The 23,893-nt window shown below is 43.2% G+C and overlaps 1 protein-coding gene across 7 annotated transcripts in view; it reads right to left on the bottom strand.

The window, feature by feature from the left end:
• The window catches only part of YEATS2 (YEATS domain containing 2), a 47,751-nt gene that overhangs the window by 3,761 nt on the left and 20,097 nt on the right, over nt 1-23,893 (bottom strand). For 6 of the 7 annotated variants that reach the window (XM_086843662.1, XM_086843664.1, XM_086843666.1 and 3 more), the window contains 18 exons: nt 21,696-21,799; nt 19,109-19,216; nt 18,030-18,200; nt 16,609-16,867; nt 15,711-15,872; nt 14,677-14,804; nt 14,175-14,330; nt 13,287-13,460; nt 12,623-12,821; nt 9,924-10,055; nt 9,578-9,667; nt 8,477-8,588; nt 7,219-7,292; nt 6,104-6,183; nt 5,005-5,206; nt 3,415-3,641; nt 2,277-2,351; nt 813-886 (listed from right to left, as the gene is read on the bottom strand). In XM_086843662.1, the coding sequence (XP_086699788.1) occupies nt 813-886; nt 2,277-2,351; nt 3,415-3,641; nt 5,005-5,206; nt 6,104-6,183; nt 7,219-7,292; nt 8,477-8,588; nt 9,578-9,667; nt 9,924-10,055; nt 12,623-12,821; nt 13,287-13,460; nt 14,175-14,330; nt 14,677-14,804; nt 15,711-15,872; nt 16,609-16,867; nt 18,030-18,200; nt 19,109-19,216; nt 21,696-21,799 (2,527 nt within the window). The remainder of the gene's footprint in view (nt 1-812; nt 887-2,276; nt 2,352-3,414; nt 3,642-5,004; nt 5,207-6,103; nt 6,184-7,218; nt 7,293-8,476; nt 8,589-9,577; nt 9,668-9,923; nt 10,056-12,622; nt 12,822-13,286; nt 13,461-14,174; nt 14,331-14,676; nt 14,805-15,710; nt 15,873-16,608; nt 16,868-18,029; nt 18,201-19,108; nt 19,217-21,695; nt 21,800-23,893) is intronic. The other variant, XM_086843663.1, reaches the window with a different exon arrangement.

The raw sequence follows: 23,893 nt of genomic DNA, 5'->3' as shown, positions 1-23,893 counted from the left end.
CTGGGGGGAACCTCTTGGGCAATGGGACAGGAAAATCAAGTTCTAAAGTATGAATTCTTGAACTTGTATAGCACAACTGTTGTGTGTGTACTTCTATATATAACATGTTTACATACTTTTTAATATATTATGTAAATATTTATATAGCATACAAGTGAATATTTAAACTGAGCGTTTCTCATAGTGTTTGGGTTCTTTTAAATCAATTTAAGTTATCCCAAATCATGCTGCTGAACAGAAATCAAAATGTGGCCTCATCATTAGATATTAAAAAACAATTCTTTACTGCTGAGGGTGGTGAGGCACTGGACAAGCTGCCCAGAGAAGCTGTGGCTGCCCCATCCCTGCAAGTGTTCAAGGCCAGGTTGGATGGGGCTTAGAGCAACCTGAGATAGTGGAAGGTGTCCCTGCCCGTGGCAGGGGGTAGAACAAGTTGATCTTTAAGGTCACTTCCAGTCCAAATCATTTTATGATTTTATAAAAATCACTCAGCATCTGAGGCAGAAAAGTGTGTATCAGTAAAATAAAGAGATTATTTAGGTTAAGTTCCAGCAGGCCATGGCTAAGCTGTCTACACAGTAACCTGAGATGGGCAAGAGTGAGCAAGTCCTTCCAGTGTGCCTCTGCAGAAACAGGTCATCCGCCTCTGAGGCAAGGCAACACCAGAGAACCCCGCCTTGGTTTTTCTCAGAGAATAGTCCATAAATTCCCTCAGTGTTGTGGTCTGAGCCACACAAAGCCTGACTAAATTCCTGAAGCCATGACACCCTCAGTGCCGGTGTGAGTGGTGGCAGAGCAGCCCCGTGCTGTACCTGTTGTGAGGAGCTGTCTGGTACGCCACAGCGAGCGCTTGCCGTAGGATATCACTCATCAGCTGTTCAGTGGCCTGAGACAAGAAACAGCATTAGGAGACAGCATGACAAAAAGAGCAAAGGAACTTGCTATTTGCTCAAGTATCAGTGTAAAAAGCAGCTGAAATTTTGGCTAGCTTCAATCTCAAATGATCAGCACAGGGCAGTTCAAGATGCCCAAGTGAGTTTTATTACTTAAGACATGAGTTTATTTAACAGAAAGAGAGCCAGAGGTGCACAGAGCTCAGGCTGCAACTGCCCAGACTGCTTTCCCTCAAGACCTGTGGAGCTGTACATGCCCAGCAGGGTGGATCAAGTGTTCCAGAGCCTGAGCTTCCAGGAGCATTTCAGGACCTTTCCTCTCACACACCAGAGCAGGTTTTGTACATGGCAGACTGCAGATATTCTCGTGGGAACCAATACCTGCATCCCAGCCCTCTCCCTGTATTACCAGGCTTGTGTCAAGACACCCTCACAGAAACCTCTCAGCCTGGGCAGCCATATGCCCAACACTTGGCTTAACCAAGGTTCAGTCAAAAGCTAATTAAGGCTCTTGGCTTTCTGTGCTGTATCCAAACCAGAGGAGAGGTTTCTGCAATGTTCAGTGACGAAAGCTGGCATAACTCTGCAATTATAGTGGAGCAACCTGATGGCTACAATCTATGTCTACAAATGGATGTGTCTGCATCAGAGTTCAACTGTGGCAAGTAACAGGGAGCACAGCACAGGCAAGCACATGAGTGCATGTGTCACCTGGAATCAATCAGCTTTTGTAAAACTCGGCTTCTGAAAGCTGCAGTCTGTATAAACAACCCCAAAATCATCTTTGGCATGAAATACACCAGAGTGCTGCTAGAAATAATCTGTGTTAGCCTTCAGTCCAAACCCAGGAACTCCAGATCCCTGCTGTTCAAATTTTGGTGCAAAACCATTTCTCTGTTTTTCCAGAAGTGGTTACGATAGAGAAATAGCTTCTCACTCATGGCAGAATTGCTACTCTCCGCAGGAATTCAGCAGTCTCCCAGCAGAGACAACCTGGGCAAAGTAACTAAGCAGTATGTAGGAAAATATAGCTAACCTTGGATAAAGCAATCAAGTCTTACAGAATCTGAAAGATTCCCACCCAGTTCAGAAGGGAAGGACAAAGCAAGAAGTACTTTCAAAATTACAGAATGAGTCAGTATCTTAGTGGTGATAAGAATTTGCAAATCACTATTCTGTGTCCAAGCCAACAAACCAGTCAGAAAACTGAAAACCCACACAAAAGTGTAGAACCCTTTTTGGGCAGATATTTATATATCTGTTCATGCAGAAAGACAGACTTTAATTTGATAAATGCCCATTAATAAAGATATTCCATTTTTTTTTCTAATTGCTGAGTTAAGACAATTACAGACAAGTCCTTCCTGTGAAGTAATTTCTTACCTTTAAAATCATATCTTCTATTACAGATGCATAAACATTCTTTTGTACCTCAGCAGGTTGAAAAGAAATCCCTATCTATAAAATACAAGAGAGAAAAAAGAATTAGTATATCAAAAAATGCAACTTACATTTACTAGAATTAGATAAGATTAACAGAAAAAAACCCTACTATGAAAGGTAGTTAGAAGTGAGTAGACATACAGAGCTTTCAAGCAGTATAATCTCAGGCTTAATTTTAAAAAAATCTGGGTAAAATTAGCACAGCCTATAGAAATGCCTCTGGAAGTGAGAAAGACCAAAAGCATGTTTTAGCTTTTGTTTCACAAAGTCCACACAAAACCCACGCTTCACTGGGTATCTTCTGTTGTATGTATCTTCAATCCATCTACTCATCATCTTTCCTGCACCAAACTGTGGCCACTGAAACCACTTTAAACAGTACTCCTGGCACAGCAGCTCCACACCAAGAGTGTTTCATCCCTCAGTTCCACTCATTGTGTCACCTGTACAGCAAGAGACAGACACACTGCAGAACCAGTTCTGTCTTTTGCTGTCAGCAGGTGAAGTGGGGACAGGGATCCTTTCTCTGACAATTGCTCCATGCAAACCCCTCCTGCTGCTCTGGTACAACAGCAAGCACTCTTTCCTACAAGCCAAGTCAGTCCTCTCTCTCTCCTGCTGCTGTGACAAAAAACCTCCCTCTCTTCTGCCCTCAACTGAACAGGAGGAAGAACTCCAAGCAGCAGAGAAGTTGGCTGAGTTTTACCACAACCCCATTTCAGGAACTGCTATAACACAGCACTGGTCCAAGCAACAAGTCCACATCTTTCACATGATAGGACAGGAAGAATTGAGTTCTAGTGCTCCTCATCTCTAATTTATCCTTCCTTTTAGCCTTTCAAGATGATTTTTCTGTACTAAGCCCTGCAAAACAGCTCCTCTGAAGTGAGCTCCCAGCTGGCATTCTTCCCTTTCCCCTGCCAGAACAGGCAGCTGGGTGTCTTGAGTCAGAAGGTCCAATTTTTCCAGGGCATTTATAAAAACTGTCATTAAAAAGTCCTAAGGCCTATATAGATGAAAGAAATGCAACTAAATAGCTCAACAACAGTTCTAATTAGCTTTATGATTCACTTATTACCTTCTCAGCAGCGTCCCTCACAAACTCTGATGCAGGCAAGGAAGCCATGTAGAACTTCATTTCTTCTTGTTTCTCCTCCTGTTCTTTCTTAATGTTTATTTTTAATGGCTCACTAAAGCTGAGAATATCTACTTCCTCTTCGTGTTCTGGCTCCTGTTTCAGAAATTGCTGTAGTTCCTCCAGTTTTCGGCACAGCTCCTCACCGCTGCTGTAAGACGAAGGGCATTCTGAAATAGAAGCAATCAATTAAACACATGATAGGTTATGGAAAGCTGTTTATAAACAGATGCACACTCAAAATATGGTAAGAAATTAAGGTAATTGCAAGTTATTTTTGTAGTGCCTACCAAATATAATGGTGAACAGAAATGCAAACAGTCATTAAGAGCCTTCCAATTATATCTTCATGACACTCATGGTTCTCTCCCACATCTGCTCCTACACCAATCAAGAAGGCTGCATTTCATACAAAACCAGGCTCATGTCAGTCTCCCAAACATTCTTACAGAATCTTTTTAAGCTTTTTGGCAACTGACAAATCAGTCTGATTCTCTTCAACTTGCTTAGGGAAGTGGAGCATTTATATGTAGGCACCATGTAGTGCTAAATCATCTTTTACATTGTGATGAGCATTATCATGCTTCTTAAGTAAAAATCAGAAGACAGGTTCACAGTGGAATGGCAAAAGAGAATGTCTTCTCTGAATGACTGACACAAGCCAGTAAAACCTTCAGTGCAAATCTTTGCAGTAAACAGATTCTCTTCAAAACAAACACAAAGTGATTTAGATAAAAACATTATAAGGTGGATGTAGGATTCTTTTCCACCGTCAACAACTGCAATGCAGGGCCAGACTTTATAATATATAATCAATTCCATGTATTTCTGTGAAATACCTTAAATCCTAGTATGATCAGAACAGAAAAACATTAAGCTTTTGGAAAGGGATTACCTGAAGGTGAAACAAGAGAGCTTACCTGTGAAGAATGGATGAAATTAAAGATGTGATTTTAATACATACTGAAATGAACTGAGGTGATCCTAGAGCTATCCTAGTGGAATAATGTAGCAGCTGTAATACAAAGCATGAAGCTTCACACGAGCCAATTCACCTCACTTTTGGAGGTAAATTAATCCCCACTGAGCTCCACACTGCCACTGCCAGGTCTGGTGTATTTTGTTCTGTACCTGAACTCATTCATAGTGTTTGCATGGTAACTCTTAACAGAGGCTAAGCCTACCCAAGGGCAGAAATGTCATTACTCCCCATGCTTACCTTGTGTATCCACTTATAAATGATCACACTGTGGAGGAAGGATCATCTTTCATGAGATATATCTACACTGAGCCTCCAGGGCCCCCAAAGCACATGAAAAACTAAGAGAAGCCCCAGCAAAACATCATGACTGATAGGGACAAGAGACAGCCCCACTTGTAGGCCTGCCCTTATCGTCTCCAAGTTTAGTTATTCCAAGTGAATTAAGTGGAAACAAAGAAAGTAAGAATGCCCTTCTGCAGATGTGCTTGTACACAGGAATTTAATAAACAGTGTCTTTGGCAGAAAGGAGCTCCCTGTCCCTCCACACTCACCTGGCTCACTGTCTATCTGTGTCAACACATCCTCAATGGAATCCTCCTCATTCCGCAGGGTCTCGGGGTCGGGGGGCGTGTAGCCATGGCACCGACACCACTGCACCACATGCTTTGTTTTCAGGGGGGTGATACTGTGAAACCTGGGATGCTTCTCTACGATTTCTTGGAGGATCTTTCTCACTGTCATTGCTCGTTGCCACTGTGACCAACCAAAGAGAAAGCTCATCACACCAGCTAGAACATTTATGGTTAGCTTAAAGACCAGAACCATAACCCAGGTTGCAAGGGAAACAGAAAAGGAACATGATTTTCTCAGGAATCAGAGCGACTTCTGACAAGTCATTTAAACTTTGCTTTATCATAAAAAAAAAACCCTCAAGAAAAGGGACACGCATTTACAGGGGCCTAGTCACATTTGTCTTGCTTGGAATGTTTCATCTCCAAGTAATATCAAAGATGGCACGGTGCAAGAAATCCACTAGAGCAAAATATGCTCTTAAAATTTGGTTAAACTCTTTGATCATTTAAGCTGGCACCAGCAGAGGATCTAATTCAGTGTTAACATCTTCCCTGCAAAAGTCCACAGCAAAATGACAAAGTTATGAAGAAATAGAGGGAAAACCACAATACAAAAGGTCCAGGTTAACTGAAATATTTATCTTTGGTGAACTGACAATCTATTTCATCACTAGTACTGCTTATATCAGATCCCTCAATTCTCATCCTACATAAAGCAGACACAGATAGATAAAGTAGGTTGGATAAAATTCCCTTGACTGCAACATTCCACAGAGGAGAGATGAGGATAAAATACTACCAGTTTGAAAAAATTCAGAGCTTTAAAATGCTACAAAAAACATCTTACTATAAATAAACTAAAAAATGACCTTCAGCATCCTTCCTGCTTGAGAAAGCCTGTGAACAATAAACTGGATCACTGAACACAAGTCAGTGCACCTTGCAGTAAAGGAATGCTGCTATTTAAAATAACAAATTTATTCAGGAAACAAATAAGACAACAAGGAAGGTTCCATAATTCTGAAATCCTTCTTGTGTTCCTAGTGACTTCTTATGAAACACTGGAGGAGAGAATTACCTCAGCTGCCCTCCTCTTCCCAATGTTCCAGCTGTAATACTGTTCCACTGAACTGGCACAAAAAGAGCTTACATCCTCACCTAAAAAACACAAAATCAAAAACTCTATTAAATTTTCAGTAAGTGACATAAGATGAATTCTGGGTTTGAAGTTATTTAGCAAAGAGGACGAGGGAAATGCATTTCATGCTCACAGGCTCAATGGCTGCAATCAATTCTTACAAATGTGCTCTCTCCAAGAGGGACTGACACTAGTTTTTGAATACAAAATCAGCCTCCCTCTTGGTCATATACACAGAACCTGTAGCTATAGGCTGGTTTAAGCCTCCTTCCCCACCCCCTAAACTCTATTATGTAGACCTGTAAGTCTGCCTCACTAGTCAAAGTATTTTCCTTTGGAAAACTGGATTTATTTTTTTTCCAAACAAATGACAACATAAAAATGAAACAGTGAAAAGGTTTCCTGGCAAAAGCATGAGAGCTGTATGTGGTGAAAGCGTTACTGTGCCTCTCACTCCTCTGCTGCCTCTGCTTGAGAGGATCTGCTCTACCCAGACTCCAGGACCACTCATTCAAAGTGTACTGGTTACCAGGGAAAGCTGATACATTTTCAGTTATGTACATGAGTAAGAGGAATGAAATAATAAAGTACCATACAAGATTAAAATGTTTCTCTGCAAAGTACTCCCTTTTGCTTAAAAAAGAAGGCAAAAACTCCAATAAAAACACATTTCAGTGTTGAGATATGTTACTGTATTTGCCATCTTGATGAAACCCTAGTTTTAAATTTAAAAAATGAAAAAAGAAAAGCAAAAAGCAAATCCATTAAGGACAAACCAGGAAAAAGAAAACCTACTTGCAGCCATTATGTGAAGAAATACAATCTATTTCTAATGAAAAAAAAACAGATTAAAGATTTTAACTGCTAACAACGTATTGCACTTTACTGGAAGAACCTAATTCTAAGCATCTTCAGAAAAACCTCTGGAGTAAACTCTTTAGGATAATGGCTTCATTTCATTCCACCTTTTAATAACTTCTGTGACTACAAAGTATGCAAGGCATTCTGTTGATACACTAACAATACAGAGCAAAGCCTTTTCATTTACTGCTTACTTTTTTCAGCAATTAATGGAACCTTCTTCACTATTGCTGTTAAAAGCTGCTGGACGTTCTCCAAATATTCTATGCTGCAAGGGATAAAAAGAATCACAGTGAAGATTGCTGTTGGAAGCAATGAATCAGATGTAAAAGGTTTCAAAATCACTGCATGGTTTAAAGTCTTTAGCCCCAAGGCATTACGAATAGCAGTGTGAGGATAAACTGTTACACCCCAATCCAGAGAAGGTATTTCAGCCCTTCCTCTTGCCAAAGTGTCCACATCTGAAGCTGAATTTTTCAGGCTGAAGAAACTGAAGACAGGCTTGGAGAAAATCCTTGCATTAGTCTCGCAAGCTGCAACGTTACTTTGAGGAATAATTAGTGCAGGCTGCCCGAGTAGGAAACATGGGACACTTTGTATTTATGGGACTTGACTTAACCAGCCATAAGTCTATTGAACTGTCAGGAACTGTATTTTCCAATAATTATCTTGTAACTAAGATAATTTTCAGTGTGTAGTGACTGAAGATTTATTCCTGTCTCTTACACACACTCCATCAGGGTAGTATCTGCAGGGATACACTGAGATAACAAAACTTTAAAAACCACAGAGACAGGAAAGTTGGAGGAATCAAGAGCAGAAGAGACACCCTACACACTGCAAGAAATGTGCAGAGGAAATTCTGCAGTCTGAGTTCTGGTGAAAAAACACTAACATTTACTTGCAAAAGCACTGCAAACAAGGCACTGGATTTCACAGCATCCAGTGATCAAATACTCATTATTATTTAATTCTAAAGCAAAGAAGCCCTCATACTAAGTAATTACGCAAATACATGACCTTCACAAGACTTGAGAGTCCAGAAGGTGGACAGTTCTACTTATTTCAGATGCCCCTTTTCAGAGCTGCATTTCACTGGGCAGTGTGACCTGACTAAGGCCATGCAGTGGCCATGGGACTTTCACAAGCACAGGATGGTAAAGAGATTTTAGCAGCCTGTGATTTTAATAAAGCCCAAAACAACTGCAAATCTTCAAATAATTTTTCCCCTTTTGTGAACCGTGCATAAAAATCCATTCACAAATAAAACATTGCAACACTGTCTGAAACAAATGCCACCCAACAGGATTAGTACAGATACAGCAGTATATGGGACAGATTTTATAATGTATTTCTAGGTCAAAGTAACACGACTGCACGCATCCCCAGAACCATCTCTGTTCCCCCAGCACTTCAAAGATCAGAAATCCTTATAGAGAAATGAACAATTACTTGATAACATAATTCCCAAGTTCAGAGCTCTCTTCTGTTTTAACTGCTGCTTGGCCTTCCTGGGTACCCACAGAACTGCAGTTTTGTCCTGTTGAATCAGGCTCCATCTTAACTTCAAAGAAACAGAGCACATTTTAAGACAAAAAGTACAGCCAGCTTGATAAAAGTACCAGACAGCCTTGTGAGATTCTAGTAAAACTAAAGGCCTTACATAACATCCCTTCATTTATTGTTTGCATTCTCATTGCTAAGCATGAACAATTTGACCTTCAATTTTGCTGAAAGAGACCTACCAGAACATGTTCCCCCCTCAAATCTCCACATGCTCACATCTCATCCTTGTCAGAACACCTGCATAATCAATTGCTGCTGTTTTGCATATGACTGCCTGATCTAAACTGAACTGCCTGGCCCATCTGCAAACAAAGAGCTGGACAGAAAGCTACCAAGTTTTAACAAGAAGTGACATTTCAAAGTCACAACTTTTTTGAGGACATCACTGATTCTGACATGTGAACTTTCTCACGTCTAGGACAGAACTCTGCTGAGACAGAAGCAGTGAGAGATGTGCTGAACCCAAATAACCAGGCAGTCTGGCCATGCAGCTGTGGGATGGAAAGAGAAATGACAGTTCTGCCAGAACTGGACTTCAGGTGTGTCAACTCTGCCCCATGCTTGATTCTGGGAAGGATTGTGTGTATCTCTTTCCCCTCTGTGTGCACAGGTACACGTGCTGTCTGCATCTAGTGCTGCTGGAAAGCAACCTCCAGTACATCTGGCTGAGAACAGCAGGATCTGGGGTTGAATACTTGTTCCTCTATGCAGTTCTGCAAATATGGACTGAAACAGTGAGTGTTTTAGGTACTCCTTGTAGTTTTCTAGAACGTTCTCATTTTCCTCCATATTTCTCTGACCTCTGGGATTTGTTGAGGGGGAAGTTACTGTTAAATTCCTAGTCCCCAGGTGTCATTTTAACTTGATTTAAACTCTACTAATAATAAAAATAAAGGAACCCACAGTCATGGATAATAGTCAGGCCACTTGCATAAAGCAGCACTAGCTTTTTTTTACTGCTTGTCTTACTAAGAAATCCCTTTTTACCTTTGGCAATGGATGCTGTGGAGGGACTTGGGACAACTGTACTTGCTGCTGTGACTGCTGAAACTTTGCTGGTAGAAAGTGACTGTAGCACTGGAGATGAAAAGAAGAAAAAAAAAAAGGGAAGGGGGCAACAAAGAAGGAAAAAAAAATATCAAATTTCATATGCTGTGACAAATTAACATTTTTAGAAGCAGCCCACTTTTTGCAGCACAAAGTTTAGGGATGAATTCCTTGCTACAATTTCCTCTATCTCTACTCCGGATCATGTATGCCAACAGTGACCAAGTGCTACCCTGTGTCAAAGGAGATTTTCAAACACCGTGTGTCATCCTCCTCTGCCCTTTACCTTTGTTCATAGGCATGAGTATTGTCTGAACACCTCCAGAAGCTGTGTTTACACCGAGCTGTTTAAGCTGGCTGGGAACTGTCAGAACAGCCTGCTGTGGACTAGACTGATTTGAGTGGATTTTTAGCAACCCTGCAAGAAGAACGGAAGACAAAATGTTAAATAAAACACACCAGTTAGTTTACCTCCAGCTACTTCTCTCCCTTTCTGCTTGAAGCAGGATGGCATGTAACCTAGCACTGCCACCCTCTTAACAAGCCACAGTTGGGTGAGCTGTCAGGACGAGTTTCCACTGGCACAAGTGATGGCTCAAACGCTGTAGTGCTGCACCACAGTGTGCACTCTTACATGCTGCACAGCACTCTGAGAGTTGTAAAGCAAATCTCCTCATTACCTAAGGAATCTCAAGCAAAAGTTGATGTAACAAACCTTTCAACTGAAGCAGGCTCAGCAGAGTAAAACACTCTTGTCAGGACCAGACCTTGTGCTCAAGGCTGCGGTAAGCCAGTGAACAACAGCTCTGTTGTAGCCACACAGCTGCTGTCAGGGAGGTATCCCAGTGCCACTCACACCTCTGCAGTTCAGCTTAGCAGCATCCACTGCACTCAGCAGCACACAATAACCCTGTTCCAACTATGGGACAAGCCTAAGGCTGCTGTGCAGCAGGTCTGACAAAGGACACACCTGAACTGAGCATTGTGTGAGTCTCTCTGCAAGGTACACTGAACACACCCAGAAGGATGGCTAATCAGACTGGGAAATTAAATTTATTAATTAAACTGGAGACTGAACTAAATCCCTGATTTTAGTAGAGGCTAAAAGAACTAGCAGAACACTCAGATATTAATGGCATTACCAATGATCAGTAACTTTGGGAGAAATCAGCAGGACTCCAAGGTGTGCCACAGTCCCATGAGTGAGTGCTCATCACCTGTCTGCCACCTCTCTCCTCCACAGGGAGATGTCATCTCTTTGTGATGTCACCCCAAGGCACCACAGCCAGCACTCTAACACTGTGATTTGGGCCTATGTCCATGCTTTCTACAGGTAAACTGGCTATTTTCCATGCAATTGTATTCAATCTAACTTTAGCTAACTTTTCCTCAGATTGTGCGAATTTAGCAGGCTTCTCTTTTAAAACATTAACTACAATAAACTTCTTCATTTCACCATGGCAATTCTGTAAATAGGATTTTTCTTGACATTATTATTATTAGTAGCAGTAGTAGTACTGAAACACAGCTGACTTCCAAGTACTAAACATGCAAATTCTGGTGAAGATGCCTTGGTTTTTCTTGGTTTTTCAGGATGCCCAGCATCCTGAGTCAGTTAGGCTTTCACATCCAGGCAGGAAGGCTCACCTATGTGAGCTATGTGCTACTCATTCCTTTGTGTGGGACTCACTGATGTCTCAGAACCTTTTCAACAAACCCTATCAGCCTGGTGGGTGGGAGACATTGCTTGATACGAAACAAAGCAAAGTTTGAAATTCTTTTCAAAAAGCTGCCTTTAAAAACACAAATGTTCAGAATTTTAACAGTTTTGAGTTTTTCTTTGTTATTACATTGAAATAACTTTTATAGCCACTGTTCCTTCTGAGAGTCTTCAAGAGCTTTCCACGATGAAGTCAACATCTCAGGTTATAAAAAACCCCCCAAAACATGTATTCTCACACATAAATGGGAGTCTTAATCTGAAAACTATTTAGTATGGCTTATTTCCTCCAAAAAACCCACCTGGCTGCTTTCCTTGCAAATACAAAAATACTGAATTGCTTCCTGCAGGGTTCTGTCAGTCTTAGCAACTGATGCTGTTTATTTTCAAGCTCTGGGTAAAATATACCCCTGAGAAAGGAGAAGCTTAAGTCTGAATTGAGAGGAAACAAGAAGAGCTACATCAAGAAGACACTGTCAGATGAGCTCAGTGTCACTTATTTTCTCTTTTCTGTATTTTTACTCTGCTTTCACTTCATAAGAAACCATTTCAAGTGAGCAGAACATGCCAGCAGGTAAATTAATCTAAACAAAAATTTCCAGTTCTAACTCCTAACTCTCAGACCTGCTGTATTTGCCCTCCCTGACATGAAAGATGCTGAAAATACAACAAAACTAAATAAGGAGAACTCCCCTTCATTTAAGGGCATCCCATTTTTATTACATCATTTTTATTAACTTGAATGTTCCAGATCCAGCCTATTTCACTGTACTTAATGAATTCTGACTTCAAAGGCTCCAGTTCCCTCTAATCAACATCTCTCTCCTTTTCAGTCCCAACAGAGCAGATGCAAAGCCTCACAGACAAATTCTGCTCCCTCTCTGCATACAGTGGAGTTTCACTTTCACAAACTGATCAAGTCTGTAGTACTGCTGGTGTCTTGATTGTGACACACTCTGCTCCTGACAGGCAAAATGCATCTTCTAGTGAAAACCTGGCTTGAAAACTAAAATTCCTCTCCAATACCAAAGGGTAATTTGTTCTGTTAATTGTAACAGATGCAGTCAATACCAAAAGGATGCCAAATTATTAGAAATTTCCTTGGCTAAGCCAAAAGTTATGCTAATAAGATGTTTTAGAAATCATGACTTTCACAAACTCATAAATGCAGGTGACTAAATTCTTTTGTTTACAGTGAAGACATGTTCAGAACTCACACCTGGATTCTAGCTTTCTCTAGGAAAGGTGTGAAGGGAGTTTAGTACCTGATACTGTAGCTTTTCCCGTCACAGGTGTTGCTGTAGTCATCAAGGAAGCAACACTTACAACACTGGAAGTCGCAGTCTTATTCACTACTGATGAAGCAGACTGGCTCTGGCTTACACAGATTTGGTGTTGCTGGCCAGGTGTCTTTGCTGCAGGAGTTCCAGAAGATGATGAACTGGAAGCTGCATTATCTGTTTGCTGGATAAGAGGCAGAGAGGGATAACAAATCCCTTTTCATGTCACATGTGATTCAAAAGTAAGCACAACAAGGTAATATAAGTAATAAAAGTCGCAAACCCAAATTTTTATCTATCAGATGTTAGGAAGCAAGAGATTCTCAAGCTCATATCCAGAAGTCCACACACAATAATGGCACATACAGAATGGAGGCTGCAGCAGCACAGCATCCGCTCTGCACAGGCATTTGGGAGGCACAGATTAGGGGCTCATAGGAAGAAACAGGCTCAGAGTGAATTCCACACTCTTCATCTTGCAGCCTCCCCCCTTCTCCATGCATTGCAGCTCCACTCCAGGTGGGCAGCCCGCATCAATTGCATCCATGGCCGCATCCACCCACCAGAACACTCACTTATCCTTCCCTGGGACTGTCGTGGCAGGAGTGCAAACACTGCACTCCAGAACACTGCCAGTGCTGTTTCTCACCTGGGCCACCCCATTTGTGGGGAGGGCCACAGCAGGAGCAGCAGCCGTGGTGATGACACCTCCTGATACTCTCAGCACGGTGGTGCCAGGTTTGGAGAGCTGCGATGAGGCAGGCACTGATTTTATAGACCCATCTGATATTTTCACCAGTGATGTCTGTCCACTGGATGCAGCCTTTGAGAAAGAATGCAGCATGAGGAAAACATTATATTAGTTAGGGTCTTAAGTTCTTTTAAAAAATCAAATCAAAACAGAACACCAACAACAAAACAAGCAAGAGAAATGCTTTTTATATTACTAGAAAATATTTTCAAAATACCTTTGAAAAAATCAATTTCTGGCAATAATTGCTGGAACAAAATTATCACCTCAGAAATCAACTTTGCAAGTGTTGACTTTGCAAATATGTCTACCAACCTTGAATTTTGGATAAACAACTGTGAGTGCTCTTGGAGCATTTGAATTTCACAGAGACTACTTGGTGCTTTTTAAAAGAAGGACCTTTGAGCTGTACCAAACCCAAAGATTTTTAAGAGCTTTAGCAGGTGACCCATTTCTAAAGTTCAAGTACATTTATGTACATTTTTGCACCTGACTACTCACTTTTCCAATTCCATTTCACTAAGAGATCCCATTTACAAAGCAGCAACCCCAAGCTTACAGAGTACAAACTGACCCTCTCTGAGAAGAGAAAGCTGGAAATCTGTAGTCTGATAAAAGCAAGCCTTTGTGTGCTTTCATCGTGGTACAGCCAGCACCACAGTTGCTCAAAATTCCACATTAAACCAAACAACTATGAAAGGAAATGCTCTCAACAATGTGTAGCTGTGGTTCCTGTACTTTAGCTGACAAAACTAGTAAGAGAGAAACATGCCAGTTGCACATTACCTGTGTAAACAGAGCTGTTTTCTGTCCAGTTATCACTTTCAGGGCTTGTCCTTGTGTGGAAGATGCTCCAACTCCTACACTGCCCTGAACAACTGATGCTGGAGTCAGCTGCTTCCCAGAGCCCTGAGGTGAAGGCTGGCCAACCAGAAAGGTGCCCTGCTCCAGAAAGAAATCAGGGAGGTCAGCACTCTGGAACACATCTAAGAGTCAACAAAAATCTAGGGGTGTCAGTAACAGATAAAAGCTTGTGGCTATAATGTAGCCACAACAACATTTCATCTTCTGCAACAAGGCACTCAATACGAACCACACTGGATGCTCTTGCACTAAGAGCTGGATGCAGCCTTCTTGCTGCAGAACACGTTGTGAGCAGAGCAGGAGAAAAGTCCAGACACCAGAGTCCCAGAATGTTTCACATTTAACAGAACCACAGGACATCCACCTAACACCCCTGCAGCCTGAAATGTCAGTGTGCTTTCACTGAGATGCTTTTGCTACTGACCTGGGGTGTCTGCTTCAGGATGTAGGATGTATAGGTGAGGTGCTGTGACAAGTTACTGCTCGTGCTTTGGGTTCCCCCTCCTCCTCCTCCTCCTCCTCCACTATTTGTAGAAGAACCAGACTGAAGACCTGTAACCAGAGGAAAAGACTTGACCCTTTGGTAATCAGACAGCGCTAGCTGCTAAAGCATCCCTGTCTATACAAGTACTTGAAAAGACTTTGCCACACATTTGGTGCCATGTGTTTTGCAGTCAAGTAATGTTATTAATTTAATAAAGAAGAGTTCAGTTGTGCTGCTGTGCTCTCTTACAGCTCAGCTAATGCCATGAACAAGAGGAGCTACTGAAGAGATATGGGGGGCTGGTGGAGAAGCAAAGCTCATTTCAGGCTGCTTTGAACTTTCTATGAAATGAAAACGCTGTCCAAAAAAAGATCAATCTTTTCATCACTCTTTTGCAGGTTATGGATCTGCAGCAAAAGCTCTGGAAACACTCTGAATGTCACTGGCTTCTTAATTTTAATTTCACTGTCTGTCAATGCAATTTCGTTAACAGAATAACAGGTCATGGATACTAAGCAGTGGAAATTTGCAATGACACTTTGATATTCCCTGTCTCCAGAAGGAGCAGCCTGAACAGTGACTTTTTGCAGTCTCTCATTAAGAAACAGAGGTAAAAAAAGTACTCATAGCTCTGTCATAAACATCACAAGTATCTGATCTTCCCTGCTGCCAATGAGTTCAAAGTTGAACTGCCCCAGCTGCAGGTATTTCACTGGGAGTTCCATTCACAGGCTTATTAACCATAAAAATTTCTGTATTGAGAGCACGGCACAAAAAGCAGTTTCACTGAAAACAAAAGGCACTTGTGAGATCTCAGCCTTAAAAAGCACCACATATAGGTTGCTGTGAACAAAGACACCCTATCCCGTTACTGATTTCCTCAGCACCAGGATGCTTTCTAGCAAAAATGCCAAACATATTAATTATGCAGTGATTACATTATTTAACTCATTACATTTCCCTGCAAGACTAACTAGCATTATTTGTGGCTCGCAGTATGGCTCCTTGGGGTATCAGAAGCAGTTTTCCTTTCCCAGAAGGGTTCTTGCTGTTGGTGGTGAGGTACAGCTTGGTGCCTGGTGGTAAGTTTGCCAAGTTTGCCAGGTTGGTGGCTGGTAATTGCAGTGTAGCCATCACTAGAAAGAGAATAAAAAGCAATAAAACAGCTGCTTGCAGAAAGTAGTATGCACTGAAATCTGCACAGGATGGAAGTACTCAGTGACTTGCAACCAGCCCTCAGTAATCCCTACTTAGCTGCTCTAACCGCAGATTAACTCCACCAGTGATGCACAGACACTTTTTTTAATAGTTCTGGAAGCAATCTCTCTGTATGCAGTCCCACTTGTGGCTGCAGGCCAAAGCAGCACAGCTGTGGGGTTTGCAGGCTTCCTGCAGCCCCAGGCACCCCACAGCAGCTTTCCAACAGCGCAGAGCCCCAGCCTGTGCTCAGCTAAAGCAGCTGTGTGCAGATGCACACAGGGGGCTTCTGCCCATACTCCTGTACCTGTAAGCACTGGGAAAGATGTGGGGATGAAATAGGGACACTTTGGATCTGGCTGGCTGGATCCACGGGGAAAGGACCATAATGCCAGACAAAAATGTGAAACCTGGCTCCTTGGAAGTCTGCACATTCCCCAGAGTATCCATCTGGTCTCCACTCCCAGAACACCACATGTTTTAAAGCACTTGTGCTCCCTCTTCCCCCTTACAGATAATGAATTAACACTTACTTTATTATTAATCTCAGCCTGAATTTTCCTACAGAGCTCTCTACTCAGTTCCAAGATTTTCAATCACACACAGTTATTCTGCATTTCAATAAATCATTATAGACCCATCACTAGCTATTAACAAAGTGTAAAATCACTCTACCTGAGCCTTGAGATGTACTTTTCAGAGCCCCTGTGGAAGAAACTTGCGCCTTTGTTATAGTCTGCACGGGCTGAGCCACAATTGTCCCTCCACCTCCACTCACGATGGCTTTGGCTACACCTTGAGTCACAACCTGCTTCGAGCCAACAGCTTTTGCTACCGAGGAGCTGGACTTCGCCACAAGGATCTGCCCACCACTTATTGCCACCGCTTGTTTCACTGTTGACTGCAGCGCAGACCCAACTGGAACGCCAACAACCTGCAACAAACAGGGATGGGATGGGGCCCTGCTGGCCACAGCCATCCTGGGAATCCTGGCTGGTACACCACCCCCATCTCCAGACATTTCAGGACATGCCTGGTCATGAACAGAAGCTCTTCACTCAAGAACAAAATTAAATCGGCAAGAGGCCAATCCAAAGTAAAACGATAAACTGTTAAACCCAGACAGGATCTCAGTGCAACCACGAAAGATTAAGTTCATTCAAATCACAGGGCAATTCCTTTTTTAGTGATTTATAAGCAATGGCTTAATTCCAGCTGAAGATAAAGCTTGCCTTGGTGAATTAAGGAGATGTAGAAATTCAGTTTCAACACATTCATGGGAACAGATCCCCTGGGAAAACTACGGCCTCAAAGCAGAACCCACAAAGTGCTTCCATTTTATGTGTTAATGGTAACTGCAGTGAAACATGAGTATTTGCATACCTGCTCAAACAGGCAAGAAAGGAAGCAAAAACAAGGAAATGCTGCAAATGCAAAGAAAGTATTTACTTATGCAAATGTTAAAGTTCTTTATGTAATCTCTAGCGTCTGGCACATCACTTGACCCTGTCCAAAATGGAAAGAGGCAAGAATGGAGACAATTTCTGACACATCTGTCATCCTGTCACTGCACTGTGCCTTCCTGGAAGCTGTGTCACTCCTGTCAAAGCAGGACTGCATTGACATGATTCCTACAGTAAAATGCTTGAGTTGCCACTCAAATAGGACTGTTTCCACCTAATGTTAGTTCTGGCTCAGCCTCCACCCTGCTCCCTATTTGTGCTGTTCTCTTGTGCTGCAGGCCTGCATTCCTAGGAAAGAATTCACCTTCTCTTATGGAAAGACCTGGATGAGTTTCAGCAAGAGCTGGTGACAGCAGCCTGCTTTCTGGGTGGACAGTCCAAAAGCACCTGCACCTCACTGCTGCAATGGCTTGGACAGAAGCAGGAGATGTCCCTGCCCACAGTAAGATGCAGCAGCGCCTGCTCCCTTTCCCAAGCACTACATGGAAGCAGGACACAGGAACCCAGCTAGCCACAGTGCTGCCGCCTGGGAGCCAGGCAGGATCAACCCAGCTCCCCTGGGAGAATCACCAAGGGCTGCAGTAACACCAGCAGACAGCTCCCACCACCCAGGGATGCCCGTGTGGCCCTTACCTTGGACTGCACCGTCCCCTCGCTGGCGCTCACCGCGGGTTTCTGCGGGGACAGGGCCAGCATGTGGCTGCCCTTGACGGTGACGTACTGCTGCAGCGGGGGCTGCGCCGCGCCCGCCGCCGGCACCGCCGCCTGCTGCGGCAGCTCCCCGGGCTCCTGCTTGATTATCACCTGGGCAAGGGAAACAAACACGCACAAGGAAAGCAAACACCTTTGATGCCTTAGGAATTTAGTCTTTATGTTTATCAAATCCTGTGCTGCATTAGTGTATAACTGCAAACTCTAAACAGAGGGTTAGATACTGTCTTCACACTTTGGTCAGACAAAACAATTCCTCTGGGCCTGGAACCCAAGGACACCCCACAGCCTCAGGCCCTGAAAGTATAAACAAAAGTGAATTGGGGGGAGCAAACTGGGGGTAAGTGACTTCATTAGCTGAAGCTGGAATTGGAAGATTAATATATGTAAATGGACTAAACTTCAAATTGTCTGAAAAACTCGTGACCATTGTCCACTTTGAGTGCAGCCTCTGGGAGGCTTCTGACTGCCCAAGGTGTGCCTATTGAAGGCCTTTAAGAAATATCCAATTTATTCTCTTCATCTTCCCTAGCCTCTGTTCTAGGGGGCCCCTCCAAGGCATCACCTTCAAGCACTGAATACGGCTTGTGGAGCAGCCTGTCTGCAGGGAAGGGCAGGCACACTCTGAACTCATGTGGTGATCACCACCACAGGGACTCTCCAAGGGCTCCAAGTGAGGGCTGCTCCCACACATCGTGGTGTGACAAAGTGACACAGTGACAAAGCAGTCTCCATTTCAGAGGTGACATTACAGAGTCACAGCAATTGCTGGTAGTGTTACAAGTACCACTCATATACTGACACGGGACTTGGCCAGACCCAACTCCTTCAGACCCTGTGTCTCAGCACAGAGCCACAACACTCTCAAGTTTCAAACCCATATTCCAAACCAACTGTTTTTTATTTCCATCCTGCAACGTTACAACCAATAGCTATAGACAAGTCAGCATTAAATGACATCACTGGGCTGCCTGTCCCAGCACAAAAATCAGGAGGAATACCTTTGTAAAAGCTCCCAGTCCTCCAGTGACCGATTTGGGGCTTTGCACCTTGGAATGACTCCCAATGGGACAAAGGGGTGGCATGGTGGCAAAAAGAGAATCCTCCTGCTGCAAATAAGAAGACACAGTGCTAAAATCTGTGATACATCTAATAAAAGAAATAACACAAGTGACTGCTAATGAAGGGCAGCATGGACCATCTGGGCAGGCCAAATTATCTGTGCAAATAAGACACTTCCAAAAATCAGTCAACGCTTGAGTAAAAGGAGTCTAACTTTCTTAATGCAACCCACAAAGCAAATTTTACTTGGAAAGTTGCATCTCCAACAGCAGTAACTGTTTCTTACTGTGTCATACACAGGCAAAAATATCAACTCATGTTCTCTGATAAATTTTTTATATAGAAGTATTTCACTTAAAATTCACACAGGCTGAGGGGGCATCTTATCAATGCATACAAATGCCTGCTAAAAAGGTGTAATGAAGGTCAAGCCAGACAACACTCAATAGTACCCCATGCATGGACAGAGTCAATGGGAACAAACTGAAATACAGGAAATGATAAGGAAAATCTTGTTAGTGTTGTTTATGGTGACCAAACAGAGTAACAGGTTGGTCAGAGAGGCTGGGACTTTTCAGTCTTGAAGATCCTCAAAACCCAATTGGACACATTCCCAAGGAACCTACTCTATATGTCCCTGCTTTGACTTGGAGTGGTTGATCTCTAGAGGTCACTGCCAACCTCAATTATTTTGTGATTCTTTACACCATCTCAGAGAGAGAAGGCAGTGTAAGAAGAAACAAGTTACAGAGGGGAAAATTCTTCTCTCAGAGGAGTTTATGCTCTCCTCTAACTGGAACAATGCAGTAGTACACAATGATCCAGACAGAACTCACCATTTGGCAGAAACAACAAACATTAAGTAAAAAAGTTTTGTCACCTTCACCTGGCACTTCTGGGTCTGAGGCCAGCAGAGAAGTCATGTGCATTTGAGGGAGTTTGTTACAGTGTAACTGCTCTCTTTTACAATCCATGTGAACCCCAAAGCCATGGTTTTACAATCACTTGGCCCATCCCTGGGTTGGATCATGAGCAGAAATCAGGCCCTGTAACTCCTGGCACCTTCCTTGTACTGACACAGGTGGCTGGAAACATTAGCTCTCACACAGGTGAGCTGTCTGTTCTGGGTCACCACACAGCTGCACAGCTGGTAGCAAAGGGGAGGTGTGAAGACAAGGCTACAGGCACAACCTGTCCTCCCAACAGCAGCTGCATTTGAGACTGGCTGCAGGAACACAGCCTGAAGTCATTAAAACAAATACAGAAAACTAGCACAGAGTGAAGAGATGAAAAGTGAGTTAAGCACAACCTGTAATATCCCACTGAACTATCAGGCACATTCATCTCTTTAAAGAAACCCTAAAATTACAGCTTTTACAGCAACCAGAAGACATAAATCAAATTACATTTCTGTTTACAGAAGTATGATTTTTATGGGTTTTTAAAAATATCTTCAGTTTTTAACGTTGCCCTGGAAATACAGAATTCAGCTGTAACCAATGATGTGTGCCTACTTTGACTCACTGAAAACTTTTCAGAAAAAAACTGTTGAAAATCCATGAAAAACAAATAATGAATGATTTTCAACATTGTTAAGTGAAATCCATCTGAGCACACAGGTTTTTAACATCTGACTAGCCAGCTGCACACTTGACACTGCAAATGCTACTCCAAACTAACTGCTTCAGACAACAGGCTGCAACACTTTTCCCCCAGAAGACACAGGAAGCATCTCAGTTCCAAATGTGAAGTGATTTGCTCTCTGCAGGCTGACTGACAAGCCTTCCCCCACCATATCCTGCTTTAATACTGAGGCTTGGAGATAGGGAAACGCTCCTGCTTCCAGCAGCACACCCACCAGCTGCTTTCAGAGCCTTGCTGACGCCACTTCCCTGCCAGAAATATCATCCCTAGCACAAGATGAGGGATAGATTCTATGTGAGACAGTTCAGTTCTGTACCTTTTGGGCTTTGCAGATCAAAAGCATGAACTGTATTTATTGCTGTTTGTTTACACATTCAAATGTTACTCCACTGTTTACATAAACATTTTTTTTTAAATGCAGGCAGTTGTAAAAACACTACATGAGTTATTTTCAGGCTGCTAGGAACAGCTGCTGTACAAGAATAATGAACAGAGTGAAGGTTTTGAGGTAGGCATCTCTGGTTTCATCATACTCTGTGACTAACAAAGTGAAGAAGATCAAAGCCAGCTACGGAGGAGCTTTTTTGAAAGATGCAGTGTTTGGGGAGCTATGCCCTCCATGAATTTCCTTGCAGAGAAGCAGAAGAGCAGAGCCTTTAACAGATATGTAGGCAAGCCTAATTAGAGCTGCATGAAGTGACACTATCATCTTGTATCAGCACCATGCTCTCCTATGGCTCCATCTGTTAGACACACTAAACCTTCACATGAAATGACAATCCAAGGAATGTGCCTGAACTGTAGACTTTTTAATGCTCAAGAGTCCCATTTAACAGAAAGCTGGACTCTAAAAAGGAAGTACACACCTAATGAGAACATTACCTTGACAGCTGAGGTGCCGAAACTGCTCCCATGGGTCTTTGACACAGGAGATCCAGTCCCGTGAGAGGCCTGACAGACACTGCTCAGTTTGCTGGTCGGGCTCCCTGCACAGCAGGAAATAAAGCAAACACTGGGTGAGGGCTGGGAGCAGGGCCACTGCACACATGAAACCTCTTCTAACAAGGAACAGGGCATTTCATTTCATCTGCATTCTCCATCACGTGCAACAGCAGGAACCGCCATGGGCACAAAACAGATCCACCACCGAATTTCCACCTGCAGGAACTGTGCCCCAGAGGAGGTACTCTCCACCCACTGCTCTGAGTGCTGCAAGCAAATGGTCAGGAACCTTCCTGGGTGGCTGAGGATATCAGCTACAGGTGCAAATACGTGAAATTAGGACAGATGCAAAATCCTCTGCTGCCCAGAAACCCCCTGAACCCACACAGGACACTGGCAGGGAGGCACACCCTGGCACACCCACACTTGGACACTGGCAGGGAGGGAAGGAAAAGAAAGGTCACAAAAGGATGGAGATAAAGTGAAGAATTACAAGAGCAAGGGACAGAGTGAGGAAGGTAAAGGAAGAAAGAGAAACAAGGAATGAAAGCATAGAGTCATCTGTGGCAGATGCTCTTGCAAAATTATCAGACTGACACATGTGCCACAGCACTCTCCTGGCCCCCCAGGATGGATGGGGGTCCAGTGGTAAACTTACCCTGCATTATCAGCCTGTGCACAAGACTGCTCCTCAGCAGTCTTCTGACTGCTGCTGTTGGCCTGCTTTGGCAGTTTTATTTGTTCAAGAGACACCAAAGCCATGAATTACACACATGAAAGCCAAAAAGGCAGTGTCTCATACAGTTGTACTATAATCCACCCTTGAGTTTAGAAGTAAATGAGCAGCCACTTCTGAGAATGGGCTTTGGGAAGGCTGGCTTTCACTGAGTAAGATCTCACCCCTTTCCTTAAATACGATCTGCAGCCTTATCAAAAGTGCCCCAGTGACTTTTTCTGTAATACACATTATGCTCAATTCAGCCTGGCTGCTGTTCCCCAAAAAGTGAGTTCTACAGACCCTCTTGCACCCTCACACAGGGTCTGGTGAAGAGGCTCTCTCACAACAAAGTTGTTGGGGAGGGGAGGGTATCAATCTTCTGCTCTGCCACTGATGTGATCTGACTTGTGCAGGATGCAGGGGAGGCACAGGAGTGCAGGGAGGGAGAGACAGCAAGCAGCCTCTGTCAGGCCACTCTGTACATTTGTGTGCAGAGTGTGGTGGGAAACCACAGCTTTAACAGTAACTGCACATTAAAGTTTGTACATGCCAACCACCTGCACATCCTATCCTCCATGTACAAACCTCTATTAGAAGAACCCAGAAGTTACCCAAACCATGATAAACCACTTAGGCAGAGAACACAGTCAGGCTGGAGGTAAAGAAACAGAAATAAGAGGCAGAAATCCCCCAACCAATCAAAAAAACCCCAATTAATCAAACCCTTTTGGTGAAACAGCATCAGTGTTACCAAGAAAGCCACAAAACATACTTAAAAAAATTCAGATACAGCTACACAGTTCCTACCAATTACCCTACCAATTCCCTCTGTGATGAAATTAAAATGAACATGACAGCTGTGTTCCCTCTGATAAAGGGAGGAAGCATTAATAAAAATATTTTTTGTGTTTTCCAACCATGCCCGTGGCCCAGCAAATGGTTTGTGTTCCATGGGTGCTGTATGCCCCCAACTTGGCCCTGGGCATCCTGCTGAGATGCTGGCCAGCACGCACATACACAAACAAATGTGCTTTTAAACAGACAGCAGTTCTTGGCCATAAACCACAACAAACAAATGACTTCTGAGGGACCTTTCCTCCACCCCAACACAAAGATTACTGACTGACTCCTCTATCCATCACCTGTGTCCTGAGGTTCAGCCCTCCCTGTGGCCCCAGGCTTTTGTCACCACTGAGGGAATCTAGTTAAGAGGAATCCAAACCAGCTGGAATTGGACCAGGTAGAAGCTGAGAGCACAAACAAAATCCAGCACAGCTGTTCTCCTGGTAACCAGGGTCTCTGCATTTCAACACATCTCCTGTGCCCCACACTGAGACCTAAGACTGATCTGCCAGTCACTGTGACTTCTCCATGCTCTGCCACATCCACACCAGCATTGTCACTCAGCCACCTGTGCACT

The sequence above is a fragment of the Cyanistes caeruleus genome, chromosome 10 (assembly GCF_971803275.1).
Source record: "Cyanistes caeruleus chromosome 10, bCyaCae1.hap1.1, whole genome shotgun sequence".
Classification (NCBI taxonomy): domain Eukaryota; kingdom Metazoa; phylum Chordata; class Aves; order Passeriformes; family Paridae; genus Cyanistes; species Cyanistes caeruleus.
The sequence above is the reverse complement of the archived record's forward strand: the minus strand, read 5'-3'. Positions and strand labels throughout refer to the sequence as shown.